Source organism: Antedon bifida, chromosome 7, assembly GCF_963402885.1.
Source record: "Antedon bifida chromosome 7, ecAntBifi1.1, whole genome shotgun sequence".
Lineage (NCBI taxonomy): Eukaryota > Metazoa > Echinodermata > Crinoidea > Comatulida > Antedonidae > Antedon > Antedon bifida.
In genome coordinates, this window is record NC_136232.1 from 14397039 (window position 1) to 14412081 (window position 15043).

At 32.0% G+C, this 15043-nt stretch overlaps 1 protein-coding gene across 2 annotated transcripts in view; it reads left to right on the top strand.

Moving 5' to 3' along the window:
* The window catches only part of LOC144849197 (uncharacterized), a 60580-nt gene that overhangs the window by 35197 nt on the left and 10340 nt on the right, over positions 1-15043 (top strand). For both annotated transcript variants that reach the window (XM_078706241.1, XM_078706240.1), the window contains exons 7-16: positions 2736-2804; positions 2997-3083; positions 3614-3688; positions 5014-5082; positions 5398-5466; positions 5659-5745; positions 5990-6064; positions 6605-6801; positions 9914-10124; positions 10676-10765. In XM_078706241.1, the coding sequence (XP_078562367.1) occupies positions 2736-2804; positions 2997-3083; positions 3614-3688; positions 5014-5082; positions 5398-5466; positions 5659-5745; positions 5990-6064; positions 6605-6801; positions 9914-10124; positions 10676-10765 (1029 nt within the window). The remainder of the gene's footprint in view (positions 1-2735; positions 2805-2996; positions 3084-3613; positions 3689-5013; positions 5083-5397; positions 5467-5658; positions 5746-5989; positions 6065-6604; positions 6802-9913; positions 10125-10675; positions 10766-15043) is intronic.

The following is a 15043-nucleotide window of genomic DNA, read 5'->3' on the forward strand; positions in this document are numbered from 1 at the left end:
CTTTGACATAAATAACAAATAAATAAATATTTGTCGTAAGGAGCCAATTTTGGTGTCAAATTGTTCACAATATATATGTTTATACTTGCCATAATGCAACATTTTTTTCAAAAAGTGACTGAAACACCTAATTTTCTGTAATTTTAACCTTTGACCTGTTTTTCTCATCTAAATAACAACATGGCATAGAGATTTCTAACGGCAAATTGTTTATAATAGATATTTTTATTCAATCTAATAGATTATACTGTTTGAAAAATACAAGTGTGATTATTGCTTTGAAATCCTGTACATAAGAGCCTATCGGGGCGGATTTAATTCAAAGAGGTGTGGAAGGAGAATACTACTACTACTATACAGTACAATGTCTTTCAGAAACATTTGAGCAATTTCAATCAGATATCCGTGTATCCGGAATGTACGGCTCATAGAAAATTCAGAAGTTACCCTTGGTTCATTTTGGCAAATCCATATGGGTTCCTTTTAAAAGGATTGAGGGTGCACAGACAGGCTTTTCCCATGGCTTAATATTGGAACCTACAGGCAGCTTTATTCCATGGGCCCCGCCTGTCTATATGAACCCACAGTGTCACCCATTATATTTCCATTATGGGGCTTAATGTCCATCCATGGAGGACCGGCCCTTGGGCTAATTTGGGCAAATCCATAAGTGTTCCTTAAGGATCGAGAGTGCACAGGCAGCTTTATTTGATGGGCCCCGTCTGTCTATATAAACCCACAGTCTCACCCATTATATTTCCATTATGGGGCTTAATGTCCATGGAGGACCGGCCCTTGGGTTAATTTGGGCAAATCCATAAATTTACCTTAAGGATCGAGAGTGCACAGGCAGCTTTATTCCATGGGCCGCGCCTGTCTATATGAACTCACAGTGTCACCTCTTATATTTCCATTATGGGGCTTAATGTCCATCCATGGAGAACGACCGGCCCTTGGGTTAATTTGAGCAAATCTATAAATGTTACTTATGGATGATCGAGGGTGCACAGGGATATTTATTATATCTCTATGAACCCACATTTTCACCCCACATACAGTATTTCCAATATATGGTCTCTTGTAGCCCCACATAGAGAACCCCGAAAGGTCCATGAAGGATTGGGTTCATTTGGGCAAATCCATAAATGTTATTTAAAGATTTCACATTTAGTTTTATTCCATAGTTCATCTATGAACTATTTACCCCATATTAATTTCTAATACAGGGCCTTATGTAGCACACCACATAGAGATCCCAAAAGGGTCCTTAGAGGGTTCATTCGGGCAAATCCATATGGGTTATTTTAGAATCCTTTGTGTACAGGAAACTCTTTCCTGTATGGGCCAAACTATCTGTGGCTATATAAAAATTGTGGTCTGTCTGTGTAGTGAGTTGTGGATTGAGTTTGGCCACCTGGATCTGCCTATGCCCTATCCTGTGGACGAATTGGTATTCCCTGGTTCTGATGAATAGTAGTTTATTTTCCAAAAACGAATATTGTAGCCCTAATAAATGCAACTGTGTAGTGGCAAATCATTGAAGGTCAGCGTAACATTTTAACATCATAACATTTTAACCGTCGTAATATAATTTTTTTATTTATTTTACAGTATTATATTAATACATTTAAAATAATGCGCACTAGAAAAAATATAAAAATACCATAACTTCACTGATCAAATAACGTGAAAACATTTATGAACATCGATCTCATAGTTTGAATAACTTTGCATTATTTAGTATATCACTATGTCAACTTTTGTAATGATAAATGTGCTCTTTTGATTGTGTATGATTGATAGATGTCTTAACAGAATGATAAAACATAACATTTTGTCTTAAATGTTAGTTTTTATTTGGTTTTATATGCAAATTTTGTGATTGGTCAATATTGACATTTGACCTTTAATTGCAAAGTATTTGTTTTATAAGGCGACTGAATAGATACATATAACCATACAAATGTATTAAAAGACCAAATTGAACTTCAATAAATTGGTTATAATACATATGTATATAATACATTGTTATAATTGGTCAATTTCGAACTTTGACCCCTTATCTCTTCCTATTCGCTTCCTATCCTGATCGAAGTCTGATTTGATTAAATACAGTATTATAATTATATTATTCAAAATTATAATGAAATAACATACCTTTACTAATCAAATAATTTGATTACTTGTAAAACCATCAATATCATAGTTTGGACAACTTTGCATTTATTTGTTAACTAATACGAACTAAAATTTTAAATTAAAATGTTGACCTTTGACCTTATGTCAACTGATGAAATTGACCTTATGTCAACTGATGAAATGATGTATTCGCTCTTTTACATTGCGTATGATTGATCATCCAATTTTTATTAAATATTAGTTTTTATTTGTTTTATAGGTACGTTCTATGATTGGTCAATATTGACATTTGACCCTTAATCACAAAGGATTTTTTTTTTCATAAGGTGATTGAATAGACACTTATAATCAAAAAAATGTAATAAAAGACCAAATTGTGCTTCAATAAATTTGTTATAATACATATACATAATACATTGTTGTAATTAATCAATTTTGAACTTTGACCCCTTATATCTCGAAAACGCTTCCTATCCTGATCGATTACCTTCTATATTCGTAATAATTCTGGTCTACAAAAGTTGGATGGCAATTTGTCCCCTTTCGGGTGGTGATTCCCCCCTCCTGCCACCGGACTAATATAAATGGTAATACAGACGGTCCAACAGAGAGTGCACCCTGTTATTCAGAACAACAGGAAGGAGAACGATCTGACCATCGATCAGGTAAAATTACTGTTTTCTAAGAAGAGTTATGAAACAATTAGCTCTTAACAAATTTTCTAGAAAAATGGGTTCCTTGGATCTGCTGGTTATTTCTGTATTGCATACAAAATCAAATCTTCTTTGAATGTATTATGCTTGGATCACTATTGAATATGCCATATTACTATTAACAATTGGAATGTTTAATTATAGTGTCGCAGGATGTTATTGAAGAGACAACAGAGACAGCACTAAATTATTCTGATGCATTGGAAGAAGAAAGACCTGATAATCAATTAGGTGACAATATATTTTCTAAGACATATTACCAAACATGATTTTTTGAAAATTGGTTACCAAATGTTAAACATTCTTTTATATTTGTAGTCATTCTCCCAGCATGCATGTGAACACCACACTGTCAATAATATGGGAACTATGAATGTATCGAGTCAATACCTATTTTTACTCGGGGTACCTGAGTCTAGGACTCGCTCATTTTCTCCTCCTCCATCTGGACACTATTGAGTAAAAAGTGTGATTTATAAAGTACTACTCCTCCCTTATTCGTTGTATTATTGAGCTGGGATTTGGCATGAATATACTACAGGGACATGTCCTCAAAGCTATAGAGCCAGATTTTAAAATTTCAAACCGGATGCGAAGATGGTACCGTATAGCCGTATTTGGTAGCGAGGTTATAGATGTGTATGTGACGTTACATCCGGTCTTATGACGTCATTACAGCTTCTTTTGCTGTACCCCGAGTATTGCACATTCGTGCTTGTTTAATTAACATTTGAAATGATTTTTTTTTCTACTGACAAAAGATGGTTTAGATTCTGCAACACAAGAGAGAGCAGATGGTTATTCTGATGCAATCGAAGAATCTCAAACATCTAACCGTGAGTAAAACTAATTTAACAAATACGATTTAGTCAGCAAGCCCATACAGTATAGCTACTGATTCCCACACGTAATCCTACATAGCTTACTTATACATTGTTTTTCAATTGCAATCCTACAAAGTATTGTTTTTTATTACAATCCCATGCGCTCTGATGAAAGGTATTGTTTTTTTTATTTCGATCCTTATTAGGGGCCTGTCTTGCCATGAGTGGGTCGTTGTGTTAAAATGGACCTGAAATGGATTTTTGATTTTTTTCTTTCATTTAAAAAAAAAAAAATTTATAAAATTAATATTCTTATTTACTATAAATTTTGTTTTTATTTACCCAAGGTCCAGGGTTTCAATACTGGTGTCAGGATTGTAACTTGACTCTTTCTACAGCACTCCCTATAAATAAAAAGCATGATACATTTTAATAATAATAATAACTGGTACTTGATATAGCGCATTATGTTGAAAGCCTCAATGCGCTTTACATAGATAGAAAAATTTTGAAAATTAAAAATTCAAAAGGTGGGTTTTGAGGAGAGATTTGAAGACACTGGTGGAATAAGTTCAGAAATGAACTTAGATGAAGAATTATGAAGAGCTTTGAAAACAAATAGCAGGATCTTGAAGGTAATTCTTTGTGTTACCAGAAGCCAATGAAGTTGTCTCAGCACAGGTGTGATATGTTGCCTTATGGGGCTTTGAACGACCAATCGGCCAGCTGTGTTCTGGACTCGCTGAATTTTAGAGATATCCTTTGCTGGTAAGCTATAAAGTAATGAGTTACAACAGTCTATGTAACAAAGGCGTGAACAAGAATCTCAGTTGATCTTGAATCCAGGTACTTCTGAATGCTTCTAATTTTACGAATGGCGTGAATCCCAGCTTTGCAGATGTTATGTACCTGATTGGACATACTAAGCGTTGAATCCATGACAACTCCAAGGTTTCTACAGGATGACGAAGGTTGAATGAAAGAATTACCAATCTTAACAGATGCAGTCCAACAGGCAGGCTTAAAACGAGAAGAAAAATGAACAAGTTCTGTTTTAGCATCATTCATAACCAGGTTGTTAGATTGACACCATGCTCGGACTTCGGCAATACAGGATTCAAGTTTACTGACAGCAGAATCACGCTGATTAGGGTTGAAAATGACATAAAGCTGAGTGTCATCAGCATACGCCCTACACTTCACATTGTGAGATTCAATGAGGTCAAGTAGTGGGGCAGTAAATAAAATAAACAGAAATTTTAGTCTATCCATCCTTTAATTCTCGCTGTTGGGTAAAATTTTAAAAGGTAATCAAGCAATTTGTATTGTCTCAACAGGCACTGATGAAATCCCGACTAATAATGAAGGTAGAATGGAAACGGTCGCATTGTTATCATCAGATGCCAGTAAGAAAGGGCTTTTTTACTGAAGTTGATTCTATTATAATTGTTTTTATATTCTTTCATCCAATGCAATCTAATGTTTGAAGGTCACAGTCCACAAAAACAAAATGTATAACACATTTGTCATCATAAACTTGTCAAACTGCCATATTAACAATTAGTGGATATTTTGTAAGTGGCTTCAAATAAATCTTAATTAATAACTCTCCCTAAATTTTACCTCGGTATTAAACATTTGTCAGTGCATTGCACACATTAATAATTCAAATATCCATATTTTTCACATTATTGATCTTTTATGTATAAATGGTAATACAGACGGTCCAACAGAGAGTGCACCCTGTTATTCAGAACAACAGGAAGGAGAACGATCTGACCATCGATCAGGTAAAATTACTGTTTTCTAAGAAGAGTTATGAAACAATTAGCTCTTAACAAATTTTCTAGAAAAATGGGTTCCTTGGATCTGCTGGTTATTTCTGTATTGCATACAAAATCAAACCTTCTTTGAATGTATTATGCTTGGATCACTATTGAATATGCCATATTACTATTAACAATTGGAATGTTTAATTATAGTGTCGCAGGATGTTATTGAAGAGACAACAGAGACAGCACTAAATTATTCTGATGCATTGGAAGAAGAAAGACCTGATAATCAATTAGGTGACAATTGCTTAAATATATTTCCTAAGACATATTACCAAACATGATATTTTCAAATTTTTTGAAAATTGGTTATCAAATGTTAAACATTCTTTTTATATGTACAGTAGTCGTTCTCCCAGCATGCATGTGAACACCACACTATAATAACACAAATAATATGGGAACTATGAATGTATTGAGTCAATACCTATGCCATTTTTTAATTAACATTTGAAATGATTTTTTTTTATACTGACAAAAGATGGTTTAGATTCTGCAACACAAGAGAGAACAGATGGTTATTCTGATGCAATAGAAGAATTTCAAACATCTAACCGTGAGTAAAAATAATTTAACAAATACGATCAGCAAGCCCATACAGTATAGCTACTGATCCGTTCCCACACGTAATCCTACATAGCTTACTTATACATTGTTTTTCGATTGCGATCCTACAAAGTATTGTTTTTTATTACAATCACATGCGCTCTGATGAAAGGTATTGTTTTTTTTAATGCGATCCTTATGAGGGGCCTGTCTTGACATGAGTGGATCATTGTGTTGAAATGGATTTTTAATTTTTTAATTTTATTTATTTTTTATTTTACTATTCTTATTTACTATAAATTAGGTTGTCATAATTGGTTATAAAAAAAAAATAATAATTCTAAGGTAATCTGTAAACAAGCTTGCTTGGCTTCTTTTCAAGATCATATAGGAACTTTTTTTAGATAATCTGTATTTGAATGTCAAAGGAATAGAAATGTATGATCATGTTATATCAATATATTATTGACCTTATCAACTTTCTGTGCTTATATTTTTACCTAGGTATCTCTGTTTTTATCTTGAAATTCACTTTTTTTCTGTATACTAGGAAGCTCAGCAGAGCCAAGTCAATCTCAATTTGAGTTCTTTTTAAATGGTTTTATGAAAAGTGATAAACCCAGAGCATTTAAAGAATTAAGGAAAGGATTGGATAATTTAGAGAACTTGAATCAAGATTACATCAATTACATGGTTGATGAGATGAACTACTATTGGGATGAAAATCAAATCAACCAGTTTCAATTAGTAAGTTTTTGAATCAAATGTGTTTTATTTCAGCTCACAGATGGCATATGGCAATTGCATGAGATATAAACTCATAGTGTTGTATGTGTGCCACAGTTTTTTGGTCTTACAATAACAATCAACAATAGATAAACATACATTTTTCTTACATAAAATTAAAGAAACTTTTCATTCTAGAAAAATAGGATAACCATTTATGCTGTCTTTGATAAAAATAATGTTTGTTAAAATCCAATCAAATGACGTCATGACAGTGATGAATAAGAACAATAAAATTGTTGTATCGTCAAGATATTATTGCTCTTACTAATCATAACATCATTTGATTGAATGTGTGGAAATCAAAGGCAGCATAAATGGTTAATCCTATAGTTGTAGAATGAAAACTTTTAATTTTTTTATATGTAAGAAAAATGCATATTTATCTAGTTATCATTATTGTCCTAGTATAAACGGGCCTTTAAACTCATATCATGTCATAATTTGGATTGGTAAAATTAATGTGCCTAGAATCACCAGGCTACCTGCTAAGCTATAGCCTCTTGTAGAACATGCAAGTAAAGTTCAGTTGAATTTTATAGATCAAAGGGAAAGCAAAGATTGAAATTCAGTGTATTCTAATTATCCCAGTCCATTTTTTTTTAAATATACTAATTTAACCAGGGATCTGCGTCATCCTGAAATATGAATTTTTCAATACTGAATTGGACATGTCTGTCACTTTTAGTTTATATTTTACTTTAAAATTGTTATTAACTTCAGTTTATTAGTTTATCTGGCGAATAACTCCTTGTGATTGTATGGAATTGTCATTTGTTTTTGTATTCCTTCCTTTCTCCTTTCTTTCTGTCATTTTTTTACTCGCGTATCTTTGAAACTTGTAATGAGAACATTTCTTATTACCATGTAAACATATCGACTTTTACATGCAGTTGTGCACCTCTTATTTTTCAATGACATCAGAGTTACACGATGAATTTCAATGGTTGAGCATAGATTAAAAACGGAAAGGTATTACTTATCAAATATAATAATGATTTTTTTATTTCTTCAAATATTTTAAACATGATACTGATGATGATACAAATCTGTTTTTATCAAACCCCAATCTTATTGATAGAGGTACAATAAACTTTTTCTTAACTGTGATAAGACTAGATATATAATGTTTAGGACTAAAAGAAGTAAAATAATGTTAAAACTAATATATCCATTAAATTTGCTGATAAAGCTATATCCCAAACAAATTACTACAAGTTTTTATGAGTTGTTATTGATCTCACTTCTTCAAAAATGTCTAAATATGTTCAAAATTTGTTACTACCTTCTTAAAGCCCTCCTTTGTATCTATAGGTCACTTATTCAATCTTTTATCTGTTTGATTTAATTCATATGATTCTTACACTGATAAACTAGTAAAACTCAAGAAAAAGCGGCACAAGCTATAACTTGTTCTGAATATCATGCACCAACAAGTCCTCTCTTCACATACATACTTTATAAACAATTTATGATATTTACCAAATTTGCCTGTTGTTGAATAATCCTTAAACATTTTTCTGAGCGTACAGTAATGGTGATAAGTGCTATACTAAAGGAAAACAAGTCATATTATTGCTGTTTTTGGGTCCTCTTGTCTGGAACAATTTAGAAATCAATAAAAAATACAGATTCCATTAATGCATTAAAAAATTTTGCCAAGCTAATGTAACTTTTCCATATGTATATTTTAGTAATTTTTATATATGTATTAGAAGTTTTTAGGTCATTTAAGTTTTAGGTCATCAATTACTTACAAGCTTTTAGCTTTTTATTGTACTTTACTCTTTATTTTTTAACGATACAGTATTTTTCTTTTCTTTTTAGATGAATAAATAAATGAAACTGAAGGTGCAAAATCTAATGTTATATATAACACCTAAATAAATTCCTTTCATTTGATTGGATGATTGTGGGTCACATGGTATGCAATAGTATACAAATAATGAATGTTTAATGACGGTCCAGCATTTCAAAGTGGTTTTTAATGAAACACACATTTTGAACATTTTGACATATTTGTCATTTATATGCATATGCATGATCATTTTTTATCACAATTTAAGAGGAAAATGCATTCAAATTAATTGGTATATTTTAAAAAGTATAGAACATTATGCGAGTTCATATTATAACACCATACATATCAAACAAAAATATCTAATATCAGGGAAAAATTACATCTAATTTTTCCGTGACGAATGATAGGCCAATAGCCGGCATGCGTTATTCACAATCGCAATTACTAAATGTAAAATCCTACGTTGGACTGACACGACACAGTGACATGATGTGTTTGTGTATTAAAAAATATTTTCCAAACCCGAAAAGCTTTTTCGTACACGAAAAAAGTACTATTAAATGATCGTTAAATAGTTCGTACTATTGCACACCATGTGACCCACAATCGTCCAATCAAATGACAGGAATGTATTTAGGTGTTATATAATACGCACTATTAATAGCACTTTTTTCGTGTACAAAAACAAATATTTTTACATTTAGAAAATATTTTTTTTTATACATTTGCTTTTGAAATACAACACCGCCACCTATTTTGTTCTTTCGCCGCGAAGATTGAATGATATGACTTGGTTAGCAATAGAAGTACGTTTTTGGAGAGATATATATGTTCTATTTTCGATCAAAAAGGCATTTAAATTAGCTTTAGATCGTTTGTAGGATTTTGATTAATTAATGGGAACATAACAAGACGTGGAATCGTTGGAGAAAACATAATTGGCTAGGCCTACCTTTTATTTGATTCAAATGACAGGAAATCTATAACAAATAATGAATGTTTATATTCGTATAATGGTACAAATAATGGCATTTGCTCAATTATGAAAGGTTATATATCAACTCAGCTTCGCCTCGTTGAAATATAACCTTTCATAATTCACCTCATGCCATTATTTGTACCATTACAATCAGAAACATTCATTATTTGTACATTATTGAATTTTCTTCACCCAGAAACTGTCTTGTTTTATGCATATTTTCCATTGTGACTTAAATTACTTCTGTACATCGGTTTGGCATACCATTAAAAATATACATTTCAATTTCTCAGTTTTCTAAGAAGTCCAATCTAGACGTTTCAAATGTTCTTGATAAATGGATTGATGTATGTTTTCCTGGAAGACCAAAACAAACAACTGAAGAAGATAGGAAAAATGAACTACAAAAGTTTGTTCGTTGTCTGCGTTATGTGAAGAATAAAGTGAAGGGAAGAGAAGATATTGTTACAGAAATGCGCAAACATATTAAGGCTGGAATTGTTGGTAAGTTTTGTTTCAAACATGATGCATTGCTTAATACTAAATCTTGCAAGCACTAGCCTAGATATTCTAGCTAATACTGTATAACCAATTGAGCCAATTATATTGCCACATAACTTTAAATGTATTTTTTTTCACATTTTGAGCTCACAATTATGATGGAACTCTTCATTGTACAAACAATTAATTTCAAGCTGTACCGCATAAATATTAAACAAAATAAAAAATAGTTACGTGAAAAAATGTAATTTAAAGCAAAAAAAATGCTTAATTTGTCTGTCAGACAATGGTTTTTGGTTAAACTTACCAGTTCTTTTGTTTTTTATAAGTGAAATAGTTTTTTTTTTTTACAAAAGTGAATAACTTTATTAAAACTGCAAAATGACGTATTTTTATTACATCAATTATGTTTACCTAGTAACCAGTTGCAAGTTACCAAAAAATATTTGTCTTTTAACAACAACAACAACAAAATATCACATTTGGAACTGATGAGTTTATTTTAATTCTTCTCTAATTTTTGACTAATAATATAACCTTGAATATTTTTTTAGGTCCCCAAGCACTTCCAACTGAAATTTATCAAGATTTGGTCTTTAGTGTTAAACATAAAGTATCTATGGAAATTAGTATGTTGAAAGATAGTAAGTAGAATTCTCTCACTTTTAATTAAAGGACAAGAGAACCATATTTTAACAACGTAGGCATGTACATATGATTTCAAAACGATTGCAAGATTTACAATATCGCCGCGCATGCTCGCCGTAGAGCCGTCTGTGACATCAAGTGTGCTTAGCAAAATCTACCTCATGAGTTTTCACTGTTGTTAACATACATGAAATTTAACCCTAATGCCTAACACTACCGTATCAGGAGTGGATCCAGAGCAGATCGCGGGGTTAGGGGGAATGAGGGGACATATCCCTTCCACCTATTTTTTAGTGGGGTTGGTCCCTTACTTTTTGACGGAAAACCCAAAAAGTTATGTATTTTCTGTAGTGTTGGTTATGAATGAAAATTTCTCAAATTTTCCCATTGTATCATTGTAGGCCTAATTCTTATCTTTGCACAAAACTTTGCGCACAATACTGTGTGTGTAATATAAAAGGGAAACCCTGGTCTTCTAAAAGGCTATTTTTAATCTTCTGAAAAATATTACCACTACCATTATCATTAAATATGTTTTTGATTATTAATGTGAAAGATTTGGTGCCAGGCAGAAGACCTCAGACCCACTATGGTTGGGTTTTGAAAATATAGATCATATTTACGATTTATTAGTGTAATCTATATATAAATATACATAAGGGCAAAATTTGGTAAATCTACTTCTAAAAGAACGGGACACAACATCAAAGTGGGACAATTCCGCCAATCGGGACAGTTGAAATGTGTTCATAAATTGAATAAAACGACCGGGATTTTCAGGGGTTTCACCCCACCCCAAAGAGGGCCCCCTGGCTCCCAGCCAACAGATCTTTCTTCTCCACTAAGTGGCACCGTTTGGTGGCAGCACTCGACACGAAAGGACCCTTAGAGAAGAAAGTTGTGGTATGTGTCATCCACACCTGTGCGCAATTCTGTCCAGTAGGCTGCATGTTGCAGGTTATTCCCCCATTTACAAAATATCAAGTAGTGAGCCCTGTTTTCTTTGACATAGTTTAATTTTAATAACTTTAATATAGGAATAACAAATTATACGAATATTCAAATATAGCTTGCTTTTACTTTATACCGTTATTTATAGTTTATATATGATAAACTTTCGAAAATAAAATAAACTTACTTTATTCTAAAAATTGTATTTTTCATATTTGTATCAAACTCCAAAAGGTAAATTTTTCAGAAAATATATCCTAATTAATATACATATTTCAACGTGTAACATTCATACATAACATTTATCACAGTAACGTAGACAAGAAAAGACGGTAAATATCTAGCAACTTTGAAACAAGGTGAGACTAATTAATCTATATAGACATTACATTATATTAATTAATAAACATTATTATTTATTTAGCATATAGAATAAAACGAATTTAGAAAATTATTACATATATGGCATATAACATTAAACGAATTTATAAAATTATTATATATATAATATTCTCAACATATATAAAATTTTCCTTAAATGCAGAAACGAATCAGTACTGAAACGAATATACTCTACCCTTATTATCTTCAAGCAAAATTATTTTTAAGGAGGTGAGACCTTTTAATATAGACCGAGACTCTTTTCCTGTTATGATATTTTAATAACAAAATATATTTTTAATTAATAATTACCAATATTAATTATCTACACTCTACCATTTTTCATATTAAGATATTGTGGAACCACGTCAGGTCAAGTTTAATATTGAATATTGAAACGTGGCAGGCTGAAGGCGCTTGACCTTTGACAAGATCGCCTAAATTTTTTAGTATATTAACTTTACAATACTTAGTGTTGTATATTCTGGTACAGCCGCTCCATAATCTCTTTGCTTTTCTTCCTTATATCTATATTTTTTAAATTTATACTAATAAATATCTTTTTATTAATATAATAATAATAATAATTACACTAGAGGGTACTCCGAGAGTACAAACCTCCGCCTACTGAAAAATTCCCCTACATAAAATGTCCCTGGAAAATATCTATATATTTTTTTAAATTTTTTTTTATTAGTTCTAAGTGTAAATAGGCTAACTGCACACTACAAAGTTGTGAATGAGAGTTTGGTGTAATGGTTATGTATCCAGCCTCTCACAGTTGAGATTGCTGGTTAGTAATAAATACAGTGTCTATTTATTCGTTCCTGTAAACGACATGTATTATTGTCCTGCATTATTGTACATTTGAAATCGCCAGTTTTGTAACGCTGAAATATTATTACAAACTTAATTAGTAGGCCTAATGGTTTTCAATTGTTTCTAGAGCCAATTCATACTTAAGTTGGTTCCTACCCTACCCACCAAAGTTGTTGTTGATCCTTCGTACCACCGTACCACAGTAGGCCTATCCTCTACTGGCTTTACAACGCTACTCATGCCAGTGAGGGAAGGGTGATGATGTGGGTGGTTCCCGGGGTGGTTTAACTGCAATAATAAAGATTTGTACATAATATACGGCGACTGAAAACGCTAGCTCATTATCCGTTAAAAAAAATCTATATCCAACCTCTGCAGCACAGATTGAAAAAAAAATGGATCGAATTTCTGTTATGAGTATACAGTACTTGCCTTTACGACGCCTGAGGGAATAGACACTTGTGGAACAGAGATTGGAATGTTCCATTCATCGCAAATCAATACATTTGTATAAACCTATATTAAATGTATAAAAATAGCATTTTTTAAGGAAAATCGGCCTGTCTTCAACATTATGATGCTGTACTCGAACTGTTCAACCGGTTTTCAGCTATTAAAAACAATTATCGTAGGAGGAGATAGGAAAATGCGAAGTGTCCTCGTATTATTGTATGCGGGTATTTTTCAAATTGACATCCATTAGACAGTGTATACCACGATCAGAAAACACCCCTATTTGGGGCAAATCGTTGAACCTAAATTTGTTTTAATCGTCAATAACTAATTATCGAACTCAATTTAATTAGTAAACAGGGTTACATCAGGTGGTTAAAATCAGTACCAAAAGTACGAACCAACTTTATATACCATCGAGTAAACATTCTAGAAATAACGCGCGATTTACCGATTTTTGCCCTTACGTAAATTTATATATAGAAGCCGAAGTATAGTCGTTATCTCGGGACCGTTCTATGGTTACCACCAGGTAGGCTTACTTCATCAAGGCTTCTATGAATGGATGTACTGGTTTGGAGCAGAAAAACTAGTAGACCATACCCAGTACCGTTTTGATACGATCAATCTGGAAATTACCTCACAACGTTATATAGGCCTAGGTGCCGACATAGGACTCTAGTTGGACTGTACCATCAAGTCATTTCTCACATTCGAAAACTGTCCTTAATACTAATAAAAAGCTCCTAATTTCTTATATTCTAAACTATCTTTTTCATATCCTATACAAATCTTCTTTTCTCAAACTAAACTGTGTATACGATAATAAAAAACAAACTAGAATTTAATTCGTCACTTTGACGAATTATAGGTGATCATTTTTATCATTTTACTGAAATAAATTTTTTTTAAACATGCACGTATGTTAACATACGATCGGAAAATGTTGATGTATGCCATCCTATTATATGCTTATAGTGCTGAGTTGTGCCTATATGCCATATACAATATGTACAGTATATACTGTATATCTATATACAGTGTAGCATAGGTGAAATTACGGGACACACATGTTCTAATTTTTTGGCATGATGACGTTATCAAACTAAACTTTAAGATGACAATTTCGTATAACTTTGTATAACTTTGACGAAAAATATGAAAAAACTACTTTTTCACTTCAACTGGCCATATGTTAACGTCACAACATCCGATAGGCTTAATTTTTATATGAATTAATATCTACATTTCATCAGCTTTCATAATAAATTATAATCATCAAGGTAACCTTCAATTCTGAAGAGCTGTAAGATATTCAAATTTACTGCGAAGGTGAAATTACACGGCCTACGTTATTCAAGTTTTTACGCGTGATGACGTCATTAAAATGAAGATAGTGTCAACTCATGATAAAGATAATTAATTAAGCAAGCACATACTGAAAGTTGTGCGAAATTCGAGCACACATAACCAAGATGCGCTCTGTTGAATGTGATAATCTACACAAAAAGATAACAAATCCTAATTTTTAAATTCAAGTGGCCATTTGATGACGTCAAAACATTTTGTACGTAAAATGTGTACATGAATTCATATCTACAACTCAATGGCTTCCAGAATAAGTTAAAAAAATCGGGGGTCATCTTGCATTCTGAAGAATTATTTTCATT